We start from the raw sequence: 22,212 nt of genomic DNA, 5'->3' as shown, positions 1-22,212 counted from the left end.
GTGGGCGAATTTTGGCCAACATAATTTAGTCCATTATTTTTTCTTTATAAAATATGAGTTAATTGGCTACATTTAAAAACTTACATATGTATCTGGATTTCCAGAATGGAAAATCTGGAAGCTCTGGAAAAAACGAAACTGCATTATCACTGGTCAAAGCCAAGAATGAGCTGTTGCCTTTAGATGGGCCATGGGCATCCCAGGCCACATAAATCCCACCCAGGGTTCCTTGTGGGATTCCAGTAGGTATTTGAGTTGAACCTCTCCTGTTTTCCACAGGAAAACACAGAAAGGAAGAGAGCCAAACACGCAGGCTTGAGTTGGGATTTAAGCCAAGTTCTGAAGAAAAGGTGGGAGAATGCAGCATGCACAGCAAGGATTAGTCAAGACAGAACACAGGAAAGAACACTGTAATTTCAGACTTCAGGAAAAGGGCTATCTGCTTTCTCTCATTGTTTTAAGTAACTTTGGTGTTAGAATAACTTCTCAGAGCCTGATGGTCAGGCTCTCCAGATGTCAGACTGTTGCAGAGGAACAGACTGGTCTGGGAACTTTTACAAACTAATTATGTGCTTTCCCAGTAAACCCGGTAACTATTTGCCCTTTTTATGTGTCCATGTCCAATAACCAAACTCCATCTATACCTATGTATCTACTTGCATCTCTAACCAACACAGTCTATCAAAGTAACCGAGGGTGTCAGCACAGACTCCTGAAATTCTTACTTTTTTTATAAAAGATTTTATTTACTTAATTGACAGAGATCACAAGAAGGAAGAGAGAGAGAGAGAGAGAGAGAGAGAGAGGAAAGCAGGCTCCCTGTTGAGCAGAGATGCGGGGCTCGATCTCAGGACCCTGAGATCACGACCTAAGCTGAAGGCAGAGGCTTAAACCCACTGGCCACTCAGGTGCCCCCTGAAATTCTTATTTTGAACAAAGGTCATCAATTACATTTTAAGACATATTCCAAGTGTATTAATTCAACTGATCATAACAAATAACTTCCTACTTCATATCTAATGTAGAGATCATGAGTATAGTTACTTACTCAATTACCTAGGAAGATGACTTTCATAGGTAAACCAGGAATTATAAATTATAATACATTTAAAATAATTTCATAAAATAGGCCAATTCTAAAAAAAGATAACCGTTTCTAGGCAAAAATAAAACAAAAAACCCCCACAATTGCTAATTATAAAAGAATAAAGAGCAATCATATACTTTGGAAGAACAACCAGGCTGCACAGTGGAACACAGCCACATCAGAAATAATTCCCCTGGAAAAAAAGAAAAAAAGAAAAAGAAATAATTCCTCTGAGAGAAGGGACCTATGACTTAAAGAGAAAGCCAGCATCTATCAGATAGTTCAGACAGGACGAGGGAGATAGGAACCAAAGAAAAAAGTGGACATCAGAGCTCTGGCTGACATCTCACAAGTGGAGGTAATCCTTCGACTTTGAAGATGGGAGTGAGAAAAGAAAAAAGATGGGAGCCAGAAAAGATCTGTTACAAGGAGGGTATAGAGAGAAGTATAATCCTAAAGGGATTATTTTGTTACTTATACAAAAGAAAAAGTGGCAAGGTAAGCCCTGCAAATTGTGAATAAAAGAAAATAAACAATGCTGAAGATTCAACTGTATATACATACCACTCACAGAAGCATAAAAAGTTATTCTAATTTAAGACTAGAAAACAAACAAAATCATATTCTTGGTACAAGCTAATACAAACTTGCCAGGACTGATGGCTCATTTTAAGATTCTAATGTTTTAAGAAGCATACCGGAGCTCCTGTCTCATTCAACTATAGTCCCTAGTGCTATCCAATTTCTCACTGGGCAGTAACCCTACTATACTTTACTTATACCATGTAAGATGCAGATAAAATTCTGATTCAGAATTCAGGCTTCCTGACATGTTGGCTAATTTATAGTGACAATCACAGCATTTCAAAGTGAGTACCACTGAAATTATTAATTAATGCTCAAGGCAATTTAAACAGTGCATATAAACTCTCAGGGATATGATAAATATGAGAATAGAATTGAAAATGTCATATTACCGTATCAGTAGGAATCTATTTCAGAATCAAGGTCCCAGACCTGAGATACTTGGTTTCAACCAAACTCCAAGTCCCTGACCTTAGCTCCCTAAAGTGAGTACTGGAGACATGTGCCAAAGGTGGACAGGAGGTTAGGTATACTGCAGCTACAGTAGTCCAGTGACCTATGTAATTAGTCTTGTTATCACAAGTACAGTGTCAAATACAGTGTGCCCCCTGAATCCCCAGGGCCCAATCATCTCCTCCCACAACACCTCCTTTGGTTCTTTTATTTCCTTGTCCTCGAATGGTCTGGTATTTGCAGAAAACATAATACAGATGACCCTTGAACAACACGGTTTGATCTGCACCAATTCACATACATGTGGATTTTTTACACTACAGTACTGTAAATTTGGTTAACATTTTTTTTCTCTAGCTTACTTTATTGTAAGAATATAGCATACTACATGTAACATGTAAAATGTGTCAATCAACTGTGTATATTCTCAGTAAGGCTTCTGGCCAACAACAGGTTATTAGCAGTTAAGTTTCTGGGGAATCAAAAGTTATATGTGAATTTAACTATATAGGGGTTGGCGTCCCTAATCCCCATGTTTTTCAAGGGTCAAATGTATTTTGCTAGACTTGATCAAGGTTGGCATGGAAATTGGTTAAGCTGAGTGAGGACATAAAGTTTTCAGTGGTAGTACCTCAGAGCAGCAAAGTGAAGGCAAACCATTAGAGTAAGTGAAAGGAATTGATGAAGTGTGGACAAAGCTGCGGTGACTCATGAGAAAAGACTAGAAAGGGACGGTCCAGGCAAAAATGGTTCAGGGAAATGGATTTGATACTTCAGGATTATGAAATCTATAAAGAGTCTCTTGTGATTAGGTCTAAGGATAAAGCTAAGAGTTTGGAGAATTCCTTATTGTATTCAAGCAGACATCCATATTTCAAACATATAGACAGATAAATGGCTTATAATATTCTTAAAGGCTGCCAGTATATCCCCCCCAAACTAAACACAATTATACACTATAGTTAACATCTACTAAGCACTTTTTCTCTGCTTAACTATTATACATCTAATTTACTGTTCAAAGCGACCCTATGAGGTAGATATTCTCATCCTGTTTTTTTTTACAGGTGAGGAAATTGAGGCTTACTAAGATAAAATGACTCACCCAAGGTCACATAATTAGAACTGGTGGAGCCAAGTCTTAAATCCAGCCTGAATCCAGAGCTTTGCTCTGAACATGATGTTACAGTTACACTTTAAACAAAACAACTATAAAAGGATGGAGCAAAGTTACTTTAAATGAGAGGTTACCAAACTTTATGTAGCAGTAGACTCTTCTCCAAATAAAACGCTTCTCAGAAGCCCATATATAAGATATACGAAAGCTAAGCAGCCCCCCTGACAGTATCTGAGGCCTTGACAGAACTTACCAGAGCACACCCAGAACAGGACAACCTTCTGTCATGCCATTTGGTCTTAAGTGGTAACACTGCTCTGTATTTTAACTTCTAATAAAAACGACTTATATTTAAATGGAGAGAATGCAAGACCAGAAGAGATCTGTGCTCTAATAACATGCATTTTTACTTTAACTGAGACCATATTTCTAACTCAATGCTTTTAATATACTTAAAACCAATAATTTGCCTAAAATGATGGGGGGGGGGGGTCCTGAATGGGACTGAAGCTTGAAACATGTTGTTCATAATTTACCCACATGAAAAATTCTGTGGGCAAATTACTACCTATGTTCACTTTTTGACATTAAGAAAGGAGATGGAGAGGGGCGCCAGGGTGGCTCAGTGGGTTAAAGCCTCTACCTTCGGCTCAGGTCATGATCCCAGGATCCTGGGATTGAGCCCTGCATCGGGCTCTCTGCTCCGCAGGGAGACTGCTTCCTCCTCTCTCTCTCTGTCTGCCTCTCTACCTGCTTGTGATCTCTGTCTGTCAAATAAATAAATAAAATCTTAAAAAAAAAAAAAAAACACAAAGGAGATGGAGAGATGGGAATATAATTCTAAGAGCGTTCCAATACCCAACTCTCATATTGCGATTTTTCAATACAAATAACTTGCTTATCTTCAACTTTGACATTTTAAGAAATGTTAAGTGAAGAGCAAACAATGAAAATATTTAAGTGGACCTTGTTGTCAGCAGAGCAATATATTGTAACACAGCAGCAAAAGATCTGTTAAAACTGTCAATGAAGCCAGGTAGGCAAAAACTTGATTTATTTGAGTCCATTCAGCATTAAATTTCCTCATGAATGTTTCAACAGCAGCAGTGAAAGCAGCTTATTCTGCAGTCAAAGCAGCCCTCTGTTGCTGTCTTTAGCAATTCATATGAAAATAAATAAAATCTTAACCACCCAACTAACATGCTTTGTGATGATTTTGTAGAAATGTCCAAGCTTCCCTGTTACATATTAATGGGAGTATATTAACATTTGTGCTGTGAATTTACTAAAATAAACACCTGTTAAGTATTTTCAAATTAATTGAGGGTTATTGTTTTCCTCAGAAAATCACAAACTAAATCAGTCTCATTTTCTGTGAAACATTTAAAGGAAGGAAGGAAATGGTAGACTATAGTCTCCATCACCCCTGCCTAAAAATGGTAACTTTATACTACGCAGTATAAAAAACCTTCTATTTGTTTCCATAATAAACATACCCCTGAGTGTTTTCACCTTGTAAAGCAGGTGACCTTACCCAGTGACTAAAGTCTGGACCCAGGTTTCACCTCAAAGGCCCTGTACTCACTCAAAAAACAGGGAATGGTGAGATGATCTCAAGATTTCTTTCAATACATGTTGAAATGCTCTGAGCTTCATCCAACACGTTGTCCAGATTCTTTCCTTATTTCGCCAAAACTAAAACCTACGGATTCCAAGTTGTAAAATATTTCCTCTGGATTGCAAATATCAGCCAGCAAAGGAACCAACCAACAAACTGATCAATCAATCAAAAAAGCCTTGTCTAAGACACAAAGTTCTGCTGGTTGGCTCAGGTTGGGAAGACTTGAATTTCAGTTCTGTAAATTGGGACAAGTGCTGTTAAGCCGTGGTTTTCTCATCTACAAATGGGAATTACATGTCTTCCCTATTTCACTGAGTTGTCTTAAACAGTGAGATAATTTCTGAAGCTGATCATAAGCAACTAATATAAGTTATTTGTTTACCATTAAGCTTATCTTTTCAGACCTCTCTCATTATTCTTAAGGTGAAAACTGGCTGAATTTTAAATTCAGTGTTAAGAGATTCAAAACTGAATACAAACACAAAAGCCTCATAAAATACATGTCCGATGAGAAAGCTCCAAACAATTGAAATTCTTGTGGATCAGGATGGAGAAGCAAGACAATGCCAATCTGTTCTGAACTTGTACCTCCATTTGTTTTTTATTTATTATTTTTTAAAGATTTTATTTATTTACTTGACAGACAGAGATCACAAGTTGGCAGAGAGAGAGGAGGAAGCAGGCTCCCTGCTGAGCAGAGAGCCCGATGCGGGGCTCGATCCCAGAACCCTGGGATCATGACCTGAGCCGAAGGCAGAGGCTTTAACCCACTGAGCCACCCAGGTGCCCCTGTACCTCCATTTAAAGTCAGGAAGCCAGAACAAAGGTTTTTATGATTGACGAACCTATAAAATGTACACATGGAGATACAAAAGGGCTCTTCAGACAATGGACTGAGATAATTGTGTTAGGTCCTGGGAGTTATACTGTTTTATTCTGCAGTAAGATGGGCTTTTGAGATTCCTCTATATGCTTTATTTCTATGTGCAGAAAGTGTATCATTTTTAAATTTAATCAATTAACATCTCACTTATGTGCTTAGTTACTATACTTTTTAAGGTTTCAGAATTAGAAAATATATGATTATTAAAAATCAAAATATACAATGATAATTTTTAAGGTAATCAAAAATTAGGGACGCCTGGGTGGCTCAGTCGGTTAAGCGTCTGCCTTTGGCTCAGATCATGATGCCAGGGTCCTGGGATCGAGTCCCACTTCTGGCTCCTTGCTCAGTGGGGAGCCTGCTCCTCCCTCTGCCTGCCATGCTGCTTGCGAGTGCACAAGTGCTCTGACAAATAAATACATCTTTAAAAGAGAAATTAAATTTCTACCAGCCTTGCCTCCTGTCAACTCATTCCCCACATGTGTCACTGTGTAATGTGTATCCATCCTATTCCTTCATTCTTTTTACTATACACACATAATCAAAATGTCTTACCAAGGTATGTTACTAAGACTAAAATTCCACTTGTCTTATAGCTTAGCCAGTCTTCCTTGGCTGGCCCTATAGTGAGGACAACCACACCGCCTGTCCTCTGTATCCTGTCATGTGTCTGGGGCTCCTACACCACCTGCTGTGCTCATCAGTGCGCCTGTTCTTCCACCATCGCTCTCGAACCTTCTTTCTTCAGCCCTGATCACAGTCACTACATCCTACACCCCTTCCTTCCTCTCAAAAATTAATCTTTTTACTTCTCTATGTGCCTTATAAGGAATTTTACTTTTCCCCCCTAATTCTCACACTGTTTTTACTTACATATGGACTAACTGCATTATATAAACAAATAAATCAAATCAAGATACTGCACGTTATTGTGAAGGTAAGCATGTTGTCCATTATACTGATGGGGTGTAAATACTGAATTATGAAGTTGAATTTATATACCAGTCTGTAATATGAAATAGGAATGAATTTTTAAAAAGATGCGGGCATATTTTCTACAACTTATTTCAGTATGATTGTCATCTTACTTAGTTCTCCTTTGCTACTTAATTTTTCCCACATTGTCTATTCATTCTTATGGTGAACGAAAAATATTAAGAAAACTCTACCTTTAATATTTCACTGCCTGACCATAGGGCTACATTATCTGCAGAAAATAAGGTTTAAGAACATACTAAGTCAACAAAATAATAAGAGTGTTTTTGGCGGGGGGTGGGGGGAGAAGGGGAATACAAAGAACTCTCAAGAACAAATAAGCACATCTGCAAATACATAAAAATTTTAAAACACTGCATAAATAAATGTTTGTATCAAATACCTTAACTTCCCAGATTATTTCAAATGAAACAATCTGGGGCATTATTATTTAAAAGAAGGAAGCTAAATGAAAAAGGTCTTACGGAGATGATTCCAGAATGATGCTATTAGCTTGGGTTGAAGATGGAGATCTGTGATTCACAAATACTTCACTTGGGGAAGTGTGAACCACATGGTCTACCAAATGACCAACTGAAGATGGTCGTAACCGGTTTCCGTCTTGTGTGAATGCAGAATTTCGACTACATAAAGAGAAAGAAAAATTGAGTGAAAATGTGCTTTAATTCAACTTTTTCCAGTTTCTTACTTACATGATTACATTAGAAAGTGGGTATATGTTTTAACACTAACCACACTGACTAAGCAAAATTTCTGACAAAGATAGTATGATATAAACAGAACTAATACCACATGGGAAGTCTAGGATCTCAACTAAAGTCAGTGATCGACCACAAGGTTTTTACCTGTTCCATCTATTATGGCTACCAACTTTAATGTCTAAAGGCTTTAGTCACTACAACTCAGTGTCTTAATCAGCATTTACACCTCATTTTATTGCACCTTGCATTACTGCCTCTTCTTTTTAAACATTCATTTCTTTTAGAGAGAGAGAGAGAATGAGAAAGAGAGTGTACCGACAGGGGAGGGGCAGAGAGAAAGAATCTCAAGCAGACCCCCTACAGAGTGCAGAGCCTGATGCTGGGCATGATCTTACAACTCCAGGATCAGGACCTGGGCCAAAATCAAGAATCAGACACCCAACTGACTGAACCACCCAGGTGCCCCTCTTCTTTTTCTTAAAAAAAAAAAAAAAACAATGTATTGAAGGTTTGCAGTAACTGCATGGAGCAAGTCTATAGGGTGCCATTTCTTCAACAGCATTTGTTCACTTCGTGTCTCTGTCACATTTTGGTAATTCTTCCATTATTTTAGACTTTATTGTTTTTGTTGCAGTAATCTGTGATCAGTGATTATGACTCACTGAAATCTTAGATGATGGTTAGCATTTTTTAGTAATAAATTGTTTTCAATTAAAGTATGCACACTGATTTTTCACATTGCCATTGCACATTTAATGGAATACAGTTGAGTGTAAATATAACTTCTGTATGTACTAAGAAACAAAAAGATTTAGTGACTTGCTTCACTGCAGTGGTCTGGAACCAAATCTGCAGTATCTCCAAGGTATGCCTTTATAAAATCAAGGGAGAGAATAAATAATTCAGATATATCTCTGGTCTATGTTCTTTTTAAAATTCTTGTAAAAATTTTTTATTTACGGGACTTTTTAAGATTCCTAAAAATAAATAACATATTTCTATCCTCATAAATGACAGTCACATGAATTTTAATTTTCATTACTATTATTAATTATGACATTTGAATGCTTATTATGTGCTAGACAATGCTCTATTTTACATATATCACTTCATTTAATTCTTGTAAAAATACTACAAGAAAGACAGTTATTATAATTTGTAGATGAGGAAAATGGGACAAAGAGATTAATTAACTTACTCAAAGTTCAAACTTTCAGTGATTCCAGGGTCCATGCACTTAACCATCACACTATACTGTCTCTTCAGAATTGAGAAAAAAACCTTTTCAGATCATATCTAAAATTGTTTCATTACCTAGGAAGTTTAATCAGAGCTACTGCTAATTAACTCACTCATCTTTCCTCTGTGTTCTGTAATTTCCTCTAATTATTTAGTGGTAACTAGTAACAAACGGAGAAATGGTTGGCTGGAAAATGGACCAAAAAAGATGGTTCTGGATTTTCTTCAAATAGTTGATGGGCCTCTGAATATATGCAGTATTTTATAAAGAAAGGTGATTTAGCAATCTACAACTAGTAAGAGAAGAACTTGTGAGTCTACCTTTTTTAGCAGCTTAGCAGCTAGGAAAACACAAAGGTATGAGGTAATGTTCTCTAACCAAACTTTACTTTTATTATGGTAAAAGTTTATTCTTGGGCTGAAAAACACCCACTGGTGACACAACTTTTAGAATTTAGTATAGGGGTGGGTGGGTCAGCTGGTTGGGTGTCCAATTCCTGATTTCAGCTTAGGCTGTGATCTCAGGGTCAGTCATGAGATCAAGCCTCACATCAGGCTCTGTGCTTAGCACTGAGTCTACTTATCCCTCTCCTTCCGCTTCTCCCCCTGCTTGTGTTCTCTAAAATAAAGAAATAAAATCTTTTTTAAAAAGTAGTATATAGTATACACATTTATTGGATATTAATGTGTTTAAAATATTTCCAAAGTTAGACAACTTCAAATATCATATTCCATACCAAAACTCAAATATTTTGCATTCCAAGCTTTTGGGTGAACAAATTCTATGAAACACTGACATCTATTTATCATTGTGTAATTACATACATATGTTACACATAATACATTTATTAATACATTATAAAATTAACATCTTAGCCAGTACAAGTTGATTATCTTATTATCTATACCAACACATACAGTTTTTGTTAGAAATACTAGAATGAAGTATACAAACAGTAACCAGTGAATAATACAGGTTTCTTAGCACAGATATGGCTAAGCTTGTGGGAACTTATGTTGGAAACCCATTTTCTAGACCAAAAGTGGTGGAACAGTTGGGATAGGAGGTTAGGTAAGATGATCACATTCATTTCGCATTTTTTTTTTAAATGATTTTATTTATTTGATAGAGATCACAAGTAGGGAGAGAGGCAGGCAGAGAGAGAGAGAGAGAGGAGAAAGCAGGCTCCCTGCCAAGCAGAGAGCCCGATGCGGGGCTCGATCCCAGGACCCTGGGATCATGACCTGAACGAAAGGCAGAGGCTTTAACCCACTGAGCCACCCAGGCGCCTCTCATTTCACATTTTCAAACAATATATACTTCCCTAAGAATTCCGGAGAGCCACATGAAAAAGGATTACATCAGTAACAAACACACTTCCAGATTAATTCTACTAATAGATATTGATTTACTGGGTAGAGACCCATACTCTACAGGAAAGTGAACATCCATGTTCAAATGCTCTACTCCCTCATTCGATGAGACTTTTCCATGCCACTTATGCAGTAAATTGCAGGCTATGAGGAAATAATGCTCTAGAGAAACAAAAATCATATTTGACCAAGATATTTGAATGTAAAGATTTACATATTTTGATCTTCAGGCAAGTCTACAGTTAAGTCTGTACTTACTGATTAGGAGTTCCAGGTGGAGATCGTGTTGGAAGGCTCTGTGTTTCTAACCTGTCATCAGATATTGAATTTCTGCTTACTACTTCCCAATCCATTAATTTCCGTGCCAAGGGCTTACTTGGGGATCTGCAGAAATAATGTGATATGTAAAAATTTTTATATTTATACCCCCAACTCTAAACCAAATCTTAGAATTTGTCTTGATAGATCATATTCTAGATGAGTAAACATAGTTTACTTAAAAGAAATTAATGCACTGGGGCACCTGGGTGGTTCTGCCTTCGGCTCAGGGCATGATCTCAGGGTCCTGGGATCGAGCCCCACATTGGGCTCTCTGCTCAGCGGGAGCCTGCTTTCCCTTCCTCTCTCTCTGCCTGCCTCTCTGCCTATTTGTGCTCTCTCTGTCTCTCTGTTAAATAAATAAATATATTTTTTAAAAAAAAGAAATTAATGCATTTAGTGGCTGTTTACATCATAATTTCCTAAGAAATTAAATCTGCTTTATATGAAGAAGGAAGGAAAGACATGTCAAGAGTAGAAGAGAGAACAGAGAAAAGAAGAAAGGAAAAAAGCAAAGGAGTCGTTGGCTACCAAGTTATCTCAGATAGCAATACCATAAACATTGCCTACTCCAGAGTTTCAGAAACTTTAGGTCATCTAGTGATGTATTAAACAACTGCTAGCATATTATCTCCTATATATCCTTAAATCTACACCCTGATCCTCTACCTTAAAAACAGAGAACAGGGTGAAAATGATAATCATGTACATTACAATTTTTTTTACATATTATATATAGTAGTAAGCTAGTAGATTGTTTTTTTTTTAAAAAATACATTTAGAAGGTTAACATTCTGTTTTGTGGTAGGGAGTAGAAGACTACATTTTATTACCTATTTATATATTGTCAGTTACCACAGTGATAAAGATGAGAACTAAGTAATCTTTCAGAAAAGATATGGACCTTCGCAGAATATAAAAAAATATTCAAATTCTGATAGTGGCCAAAATTCATGGAAAATGTATGACATCAACTTTTTGACATGCAGAGTTAATATGAAGGTTAATATAAAGAATTGTGTGGCTTACATAAAAACACGAAAGAAATCATCTTGTAAGCTGATCGTTTTATATTTCATTAATAAATTCGCTAAAGCACATAGAAGTAGACTGGACTAAAAAAGCACAGTAACACTTACCAAGAATATTCACTCAAATTTATAGACATAGTTGGAAACATTAAAATAAGCAGAGCATACTAGTTTTGACCTTCCATGAGACAAAGCATGTATTTATGCCTAAATATTTAAATTTACCAGCATAGCGTATGATCCTAGATCCTTTCCTACCTCCTGCATTTTATTATTTATGAGTATCTAAATTTTCAGTGCAATGTTTTAGTCTATTAATTTTATTAAACCACAAGTATCTTAAATTACTAACGAATCCAAACCACACAAGTACGCCATCATTTTGGGTATTCACTGCCAAAACCTTTTACAGTTTGGCCAAATGACATCTCCTTAATTTAATAACATATAATGTTTCCCAAAAGAGCTGTAATGCTATTGATTAAAAACAAAAAAAAAGGCATTGGCTCAGATTTCATTTTTCATGAGTTCCTACTTGAAGACAATCAGGACACCATTTAGCCCAACATCCTAATATTGCTGTGCAAACTCATATTCCTTTAGTCACAATAAAATGGGAAAAAAAGTGTATTATTTCATGCATTTGATTTTTAAACTGAAGATTACTAAAAGAAACCTTAGCATTTACTGCTCTTCTATTAGCTAATTCTTGAAGCTAATAAGCTATTTGTTCTTATATATTAGACTACTAAACATAAACTGTAGTTCATAATCATAGTTAGATCAACTACTTTCATTTTCGAAGAGAGGGAAAAAATCATTTGAAGGAGGAAAAAAATCTAGTTATACTCACCCAGTATAGAGCATCAGAACACTTTACTGTTGTTAATAAACTAAACATGGTTAGAAATGTTCTGCATTTAAAAACTAAATTTCAAGTGTTTTATTAACAGCTTTAACCTCAGAGACCCACCCACTCAAGCTTGCTGTCTAGGTTTCCTGTTGAATGTGGAAATTTCAGAGAAAAAAATACCACACTCATCAGTGTGTTTGCAATGTGGTAAATATATTTTCTGACCATGGCACTTTATTTTTCTGTTGCATGTGAACATTCTTTTGCTTTCTTCTTAGATTTTATATGACAACTGAAGAAGTGTGAAAGCAATTCAAAGAGTAGATATACTGGGGAAAAATAAAGTAACTTATTTATTATTGCCAAGAAAACAACCTTACATGGAAACTTTAAGGAGAAATCTTTCTATCTACATATCACCAATTAAAATTCTAAGAAGGACAAGAACTCTAGAATTGTCCAATAATTTAACAGAATAACTCAATGACTGCTAAAACCATGAGAGTATTTTGGTAGATATGTATCAGGTCATCACAATAAGATTGTGATATATTATAAAAACAACCCCAGAGAAGCTTAAGTCTTTTGGAAACTGCAACTTCATTAAAACAGTACCATTAAATACAACTTTATCCCTGCTGATGACTTTTTTTTTCTTTAAAGATTTTATTTATTTACTTGATAGAGAGAGATCACAAGTAGGCAGAGTGGCAGACAGAGAGGAGGAAGCAGGGTCCCTGCTGGGCAGAGAGCCTGATGCAGGGCTCCATCCCTGGACTCAGACCATTACCTGAGCAGAAGGCAGAGGCTTAACCCACTGAGCTACCCAGGAGGCCCCCTGCTGATGACTTCTTATTCAAAGGCAGATTCACAAAATTCCACATAAAAAAAGAACTGGGACAGTTACTTGAGCTTCTCATATTGGAATTTTAGCCTACTATTCATCAAGTAATGCATACTTGTTTTATAAAATAACCTATTGTGGGATGCCTGGGTGGTTCAGTTGGTTAAGGGGCTGCCTTCGGCTCAGGTCATGATCCCAGAATCCCGGGATGGACTCCACATTGGGCACCTTGCTCAGCAGGGAGCCTGCTTCTCCCTCTGCCACTCTGTCTGCCTGTGGTCACTCTCTCTCTCTCTGACAAATAAATAAATAAAATCTTAAATAAAATAAAATAACCTATTGAACAGTTTCTCATTTTTAATAATGCATATAGAGAATGAAGAATTAAGATGCAGGTATAATTGTGCATATTTCTCAAGGTCACATATGATCAAAATATCGAAACACTAAAACTTATATAAAGTAATTTGCATCTGATATTATTATTAATAAATACATCTATAATTTGGTGTTAATATTAGGATGTCATTCTATAGTGGAACAAATTACCAAATCATGTTTACTATTTTTATAAATATTAAGCAAGAAAAAAATTTAAGCTTGTTAGAAAAAGAAGAAAAATCTATGTTATTAGGTTCATTTTTAACAAAGAATAATCAGAAATAAATATTGACTCTAATTTTAACAAGTCTGAAAGAAATGATGCAAATAAAGTGTAGTACTAAGAACCTGAATATCTTTTATATTAAAACAACAAAGTTAAGAGGAAGTAATTACTTCATTCTTGAAAAATTTCAAGGAAAAGAATTTCAAAAACATTTTCTGCACATCTTAACTTCCTATGAGTGCTTAGGACTTTCTAACTGAAAACAAGGGTATCTAAGATTGTAAGAGGGAAGGTTCTGAAAATTTCAGTAGCCGTGTTTACTAGGGTATGCATCTCTGTTTTTACTTTCTTCTTTTCTCCCTTCCCTAATAACCAATTTAACCAAATAACCATTAATATATGCTAAGATTTATATTTAATAAAGAAGTGATTTATATTAGATTATTTTAGATTTAGAAGTGATTTACTTCATAAATCTAAAAACAAGGCATAACAATAAATCAATTTCAGAATTTTAAACAAATGTTGAGACAATTTACATCATTCAAATTCAAGTAAATTTATCACAGCAAAATGCTATATAGCCCTGACCAGTTAAATCCTTGATTGCATTTTCACTGACAGTCTTCCTCTTGGGTAGATTATTCATAGATAAATGAGGATGAAGATAAGCCAGGAATGAAGAAAAACAACGCAGGTAAATTTTATTATTCAAACACATAAAAATCATGGTTGAATAATCTTTTGTTTCAAATGTCCTTACTCCAAGGAACTTATCTTTACAAGCATTCTAGTGCTGGCGAAGAGTCAGATAGGTTTAGCAATGACTGCAACTCCAGAGGCAGGGAAGTGACAGGTTAAAAGGAAGAATCATAAAGTTAAATCTACAGTTTAGGATAAAAGGATTTACCTGTTTAAAGATTTACCCTCATAAATGACTAGATTTTTTCAACATAAAAGAGAGTGCCTATGACACATTAAGTGATAAAAATAAGCAATAAAAAGTGTGAAATAATTTTTAAATGAAATAAATATATACATACACACATATATCTCTGTGAGGATATACATGGCAAAATCTTGAATAGTAAGTACCAATTGGGTGGGAGGGGCAAGGGTGAGAAGGAATTTTAAGCAGGCTCCACATCTAGCACAGAGTCCAAAGTGGGGCTCCATCTCAGGTCCCTGAAATCATTACCTGAGATGAAATCAAGAGCCAGACACTTAGCCAACTGAGCCACCCAGGCACCAGCCCCCACCCCCCCAGTTTTAAAAATAATCATGTTGAGTCATGATTTTTCTCTATATTTTTTGGCATGTTGGAGTTTTTTCCTTTTCTTTCTTTCTTTTTTTTTTTTTTTAATAGGAGAAACCTTGAACCCAGTTGAATTTCCCACATTTGGGGAAATCACAGGGGTCAGAATGGCCTGAGTGCAATTTACTAGTCTCTACCCGAGAGAACATTTTTTGTGATTATAGTTATCTCCCCTGCCACATAAGTATTGGTATATTAGAATTTTTAAAAAATAATGAAGTATCACTTATATAAGTAGAACAAACAATAAAGCAATTTGTACTTTTGGAGAGAGAAAAGAAAAAAACAAAAATTCCTTTTACTCAAGAAACACAAAATAGGAAGGTCTTTTTGATGAAGACTAAGAGCAAAATTAAAGTAAAATCAAAAGCAAAATTCAGGGCGCCTGGGTGGCTCAGTGGGTTAAGCCACTGCCTTCAGCTCAGGTCATGATCTCAGGGTACTGGGAGTGGCCCCCGCATTGGGCTCTCTGCTCCGTGGGGAATCTGCTCGTCACCCCCCGCCTGCCTCTCTGCCTACTTGTGATCTCTCTCTCTGTCAAATAAATAAATAAAATCTTTAAAAAAAGAAGTTTAAAAAAGAAAAGCAAAAGCAAAATTCTACAATTAAAAATAATTAAAATTCTTATGCCTCCAATGGCAGTAGATACCACTGAAAAAACACTGCTTCATTTAAAACACATCTACCATACATACACACATTACTACAAGAGCTGGAGCTAGTTCAGTGAATAAAACAGACAAAACTCCTGCCCTCATGGAGCCTACAAGTTAGTGGGAGAGACAGATGATAAAGGAGGTCATCTCTCACAGTTCTGATACTGGAAAGCAGCCAAGCATTCACCTATCTCATGCAGAACAACAAGAAATATTCTGTGAAGGTTAAAAGTGTGGGTAAGAACTGGGAGGCCCGTGGGAGAATCCTGCTACATCCCTTATTATCTCGGTTAAATTATTCAAATGTGCAGTGCTCAGTTTTCTCACCTGTAATGTTACGGGGATTGTGAAATCACACACAAAAACTGCCCAGCACAGATAAATACAAAATAAATGTTAGCCACTACTTGATGCACTGGCTATCTTCTGTCCACTTACATCCCCATTCAGCTGACTCCATCACAGCAGCTAGAGTGATTCCAACTGTCAGCCCACACTCCCATATATTTATTATGGAACATTTCAAACATTAACAGAAGTATAGAAAATAGTTCTATAAACACTGCACTCAGGACCCAGGCTCAACATTCATCATCATGGTCAATCTTGTTTTCTCCCTACCATTTACTCAAACCCTCTCACCTCAATGATTCTGAAGCAAATCCTAGAAATCATGGTATTTGTAAATATTTCAGTTTGTCACTGCAAAACACAACAATTCTGCCAGATTGTTAAAAATGCAAGTCAGTTCATATCCTTTCCAGTGGGGGATCTCAGCCCTTAAATCCAAAGTCCTTACCATATCTTACATGGGGTCATACAAGTTCTGGCTGCTGCCTATCTTCCTCTCTAACCACCTTCTCTAGGCCTGCCTTGCTCTTTCTGGTCCATTACTGGCTGGCCTTCCTCCAACGTAATGAGTGCGCTCCAGCTCCATGTCTTGTGCTGGTTCAGTCCTTTACTTACATTAAGTATCTGCTGCACCAATTAGAATTTAAGCTCCATAGGACTAAGCTGTGTATTTTGTTCTTTACCATATTCCCAGGGCCTGACACAATGCTCAGTAGAGTAGGTCTTTGATAATTATTTGCTGCCACCAATCTGGTCATTCTTCCTCCTTTCATTTATTGGGTAATCCTATCAGAATGTAGCTCACGCATCTCAAACTAGACCTATGCCAATTTAACTCCTTTTTCCAATACAAATTTGTTCTCTTTCTAAAGCCCCTTGTCTATCTTATGTCACTCAAATCTGATGGCCTTTCCGGATGCTCCTGTCTCCAACACACCTCCATCTAACTGATTAATAACTTCTTCTAGTTCTACCTACAAAATGTTCCCCAAATTTTTTCCCTAGTCTCCATTTCATCACTACTGTTTTAATTCACTTGGATTTTTCACTTGGATTACTGCAATAACCTTTCATTGGTCTTACAGTGCTGAGTCCTTACTTCTAACCCATTCTACATCAACTGCTCTTAAACCTGTTTTCTAAAACATAAACCTGACTATGTCATTTCACTCATTAAAAAACAAACTGGTTATAAACAGCTCCAGAACTAAATGGCACCCCTCCCCAAAAAAACCTTATTTCTTAACAATGTGATTTAAAGAAATGGAAATGGACTGAATAATATATGAAATTAATCATTATGTTTTTCAAAAATGTTTAAAAATGTGCATGAAATGGACTTTCTAACAAAATGTTACATTAATAATAAAATACTTGATTTAGCCTGGTCAGAACTATAATGCTTGGCACAGGGTTAATTTCACCCATGTAAAAAACAAAGGAATGAATAAACTAGACAAATCATTACTCCCTCAATGTAACTTATTACTTAATTAAATTAAGGATCATGTGATAATTCTGTAATCACATTTGGAAAAAGGGTTTTTAGTAATTTTTATCTTTTAAAAACAATTTAGACACTGAAATAGAACAGGTGGCTTACCTTGCAAATACCCTGTCTTTATTTGCTTTTTCTTTGCCATACTGAACTGACTGGACTTCTGTTCTCCCACTGAAATACATAAACATGCACAATAATAATATTTTAAAGAGAACACTAAGATAAAATAACAACACACACATGATTATATTACAACTTCGTAAGAGACAAATTTCTAGCAGAGAAAAGATGGCAGAGGGTAAGAAGAAAAGACTGGACTAAATTCCGATTCTACCTGAATGGATGAAGCTTATTTATGGCTCCAGCATTAATGAACAACAATGTATCCCATAGACACTCCATTTTCAGATACTCTGTTCAGTGAGAACGACTATCACCCTCACACTGTGCGTTGGATCTGTGGTTTAACTAGTGTCTCTACTACTCCTTGATGAAGGACCTGAAACATGAGGAATCCTGAAGATTCTTACTCTTTCCTTGGACTTTTCTTTCTTATCTACTGATAATGATAAAAGATATGAAGATTGGTTATATCCTCAAATCCTTCCTTGTCCAGACATTGGCAACTCCAGACTCTTGTATACAGGAAGGAACTAAGGACAGAAATATGGTCACAAACTGAAGCCAATCTGTAGCAAGCACACAGTTTATGAGTGGAAATTGAGCCTCCTCTGTGGTAAACCAATGTGTTCAGACCAAATCTGTTACTAAAAACTTGGTTTTCAGAGAATTTGCTACTTGACACATCACATTATTGAAGTGTGAATAGATATAAAATGTCTAATGTATCAAATATAACTATTTACATATGTAAATACCTAATTCATATAAAAATAGCCAAATTATGTTTCTTTCTCCCCCTCCCCAAATAAAGGTTTCTAAAGCAAAGTAAGCGATTTTAATAACATCTTCTGTGGATAAGTATAGATACATGTAAACAGAATGGTCTACCTGTTCAAGTTTTAATGAAAAAGTCAGAAACCTAACCATGATTTTTAAACTTAGGTACACTGAAGTTTCTTAAGAAAATATATTTCCTGTAAGTAGAATAAAGTATTGGGTATTAAGGAAGGCACATATTGCATAGAGTACTGGGTGTGGTATATAAACAATGAATTTTGGAACACTGAAAAAAATTAAATTAAAAAAGGATAAAGTATACTTGCAATTGTGAGCAAGGTAACAAATTGAGGTTCACTATTGTTTTGTATTTCCACTTTAGATCAACAACTTTAATCCACTGGATGTTTTGGAAAAGAGGTAATAAAGGTTTGTATTTCAGTAGGTTGGTGGAGCAATTAATAAATTCTCTGATATCTGAAATTCCATCTTTCAGTCTAAATAATATATCAACATTTTAAGTCTTATAAAAGTTCTAGTATTTTTAACCATTGCTTATTATGAAGGAAAAAAATTTATTTAATGCATACTCATTAGGGATAGGACCGTGTCCAGATAAAAATTTGTCATGCTGCCATTCCTACCTCAATTACAGTATTATTAATCATTTTGATGACTAAAAAGTGTTTTGGATGTTTTAAAAGTCTGTAAGGACTACAAACATAAAATTTAACTTTTACAACTTTTACAACGATAAACATACATGGTTTACTTACATACACTAATTTAATTTAACGTTAACTGAGCTGTCAAGGCCTCAAACCTCCTCCTGTGCTTGGCTAAGTTTGTTTGTTTGTTTGTTTAATTTACAGACAGAGATCACAAGTAGGCAGAGAGGCAGGCTCCCCGCTGAGCAGAGAGCCCGATAAGGGGCTCCATCCCAAGACCCTAAGATCACGACCCGAGCTGAAGGCAGAGGCTTTAACCCACTGAGTCACCCAGGTGCCCCTTGGCTAAGTTTTGTAGGCTTGCTAGTCAACAAACTATTTTCTAGGTTCCTTTGTGAGTTGGTATTAGGTTTTACATTTTCTCTGATGGGCGATCAGAAAGTAGAGGGAGTCAAAAGCAGAAGACTGGCAGACACTGGTGGCTGCTGTAACAAGAGTGGGAACAGGATGCTGGGAGAGAGAGCACAAAGATGGTATGTACCATCCCTGATCAAAGCAGCACCTCTCCGGCAGATCCAGAACGGACTGTGGCAATGGCTCTAATGATAAAGTAGCAGTTCTAGGCTTATGGATTCCAGCCTAGATGTAACACAAGTCTGAGCTTTAAGCATGATCCATTTTTCCTATTTACTTCTTTAAAACTCTCCTTCTTCTCCCTTTTGTTTTGCTAGCCTCTCTAATACCTGTGTAACCGAGTCCCTCAAATTTCTTTTATTTGAAAAATGAAAAGGACTTCCTGTTTGTCTGACTGATAACTTACCAGTGAAGGGGATTCAAATGGGACACTATTACTCAAAAGGCTGCATTAACATGTTGACTTTTGTAACAAAAACATAAAGGCAGAATTGAAATATGGGGAAGCATTAAAAGTTTATATTTCATATTATCCATAATATTGCTCTTTAGGGGTTTAATATTACTATTATTAGAACAAAACACAAAACTGTACCATAATCTAAGAACACCAAATTCTGATAGTAAGATACTTATTTTTACGACAATGAGAAAATGACAACTGGTAGAAGAACACAGGTTCATTATCAGTAATTTCAGCAATACAGAAGAACAAAACAAAAATATTTTTTTAATCCCAAATTAAAAAAAGAAAATTAAACTAAAAAACAATAAACCCCCCAAATTTAGCCAGACTCTTATCCCTAAGAAACAGTCTCCACTATCAGCAGGTAAAAATCATTCTAAAACACTCTCTATATACATAAAAAATGCTAAAAATAGGAACATAATTCTATTAACACAATGATTATGCTACATATCCCACTTTTAATGAAAACAGTATTAAACTGATTTCCCTTGAACTAAAAGATGACTGCCATTCACACATAAAGAAAAAAAGACTGGGAAAACCTTAAGGAATTGGTGTTATAAATATTTAATTTTTGTTAATATGGATTCTCATACTTCTACTAGTCCCTTGCTTCCTCATTTTATTATATTGTTATTTTTACTTTATCAAAGTTTATAGCATTTTAATTTTCTATGGTCATAATTCTGATAGTTGTCAAGGATTAGTTCTATGTTTAAATGACCTAAACTTCATTCTTAGTTCTTTTCCAAGATTCCTTTTTTTTTTAAAAAAGATTTTATTTATTTATTCGACAGAGAGAGAGAGATCACAAGTAGGCAGAGAGAACAGGCAGGGAGCCTGATGTGGGGCTTGATCCCAGGACCCCAAGATCATGACCTGAGCCAAAGGCAGAAGCTTAACCCACTGAGCCACCCAGGTGCCCCCAAGATGCTTTTTGAGTTATGTTGACATATCTCTTGGATGACTTAATTTTCTTAAAGAGGTTTTTTCCTGGATGCCTGGCTGGTTCAGTCAGTAAAGCATGTGACTCTTGATCTCAGGGTTGTGAGTTAGAGCCCCACATTGGGTACAGAGATCACCTAAACATAAAAAAAATTTTTCCCCCAGATGGGCTCAGAGATGTTATATTCTCTGAGGTTTTGTATATTTGATAATGTTTATTGGCTTTAGACTTGAATGGCAGTTAAGTTTAGTATTTTTCAGTCGCTTTTTTTTCTTTAGGACGTGGTAGACAAAGAGTGGCTCACTTTATAATAAAAAAGAATACCATAAACTTTATGCCAAAGAACTCGTTAACTTAGAGGAAAGAGATAAATTCCTTGAAAAACATGAACTACAAAGCTCACTGAGAAAAAGAAAACCTGAATTGCTTTATATCTATGAAAGAATTTGAATGTTTTGCTCAAAAGCTTCCTATAAACAAAACTAGATGGATTAATTGATAAAAAAAAAATATGTGTTTGGCATAATTTAAGATTTTATTTACTTGACACAGAGAGAATGAGCATGAGAGAGAGCAAGAGCATGGGGAGGGGCAGAAGAAGAGGGAGAGGCAGACTCCCCAGTAAGCAGGGAGTCCAACACAGGGCTTGATCCCAGGCCCCTGAGATGATGACCCGAGTTGAAGGCAGATGCTTAAACAACTAGGCCACCCAGGTGCCCCCTGCCAAACATTTTAAAAGGAAATAATACCATTACTACAGAAACTTTCCTAGAAAATTGAAAATAAGGGAACACTTCCCAACTCATTCATTGAGGCTGAAATTACCTTGACACCAAAACCTGACCTGATATTACAAGAAAAGAAAACTACAGAGCAGTATCCTTCATGAACATAGATGTAAAAATTCTAAACAAAAATCTGGCAAACTGAATAAAACAGCATAGAAAAAGGATAACAGATCATGACCAAATGAGGTTTATCCTAGGAATGTGGGGTAGGGTTAGCACTTGAAACTCAACGTAAGTTATCATACAAACAAATTAAAAAGAAAAACCATCATCTTTGTAATAGTTGCAGAAAAAGCATTTGACAAAAACCAATATCCAATTCTAACAAAAACTTCCAGCAAATGAGACATAGAGGGAACTTCCCCAACATGCATTATATATAGCATCTATGAAGGGCCTACAACTAATATCATACTTAATAGCAGAAGATTGAATATCTCCCCCCCCATCCCCCAAGATAAGGAAAAGACAAGGATATTCATTCTCACCACTTCT

The 22,212-nt window shown here is 36.0% G+C and overlaps 1 protein-coding gene and 1 pseudogene across 3 annotated transcripts in view; both read right to left on the bottom strand.

Moving 5' to 3' along the window:
* The window catches only part of PTPN4 (protein tyrosine phosphatase non-receptor type 4), a 223,384-nt gene that overhangs the window by 41,996 nt on the left and 159,176 nt on the right, over positions 1-22,212 (bottom strand). For all 3 annotated transcript variants that reach the window (XM_046018960.1, XM_046018962.1, XM_046018961.1), the window contains exons 13-15: positions 17,635-17,703; positions 10,315-10,440; positions 7,207-7,365 (exon numbers count right to left, since the gene is read on the bottom strand). In XM_046018960.1, coding sequence (XP_045874916.1) covers positions 7,207-7,365; positions 10,315-10,440; positions 17,635-17,703 — 354 coding nt within the window. The remainder of the gene's footprint in view (positions 1-7,206; positions 7,366-10,314; positions 10,441-17,634; positions 17,704-22,212) is intronic.
* On the bottom strand, positions 15,086-15,212 carry LOC123951302 (annotated as a pseudogene).

This window comes from Meles meles, chromosome 9 (genome assembly GCF_922984935.1).
Source record: "Meles meles chromosome 9, mMelMel3.1 paternal haplotype, whole genome shotgun sequence".
Classification (NCBI taxonomy): Eukaryota; Metazoa; Chordata; class Mammalia; order Carnivora; family Mustelidae; genus Meles; species Meles meles.
Note: the sequence above shows the minus strand (reverse complement) of the source record. Positions and strands in the feature narration are given on the sequence as shown.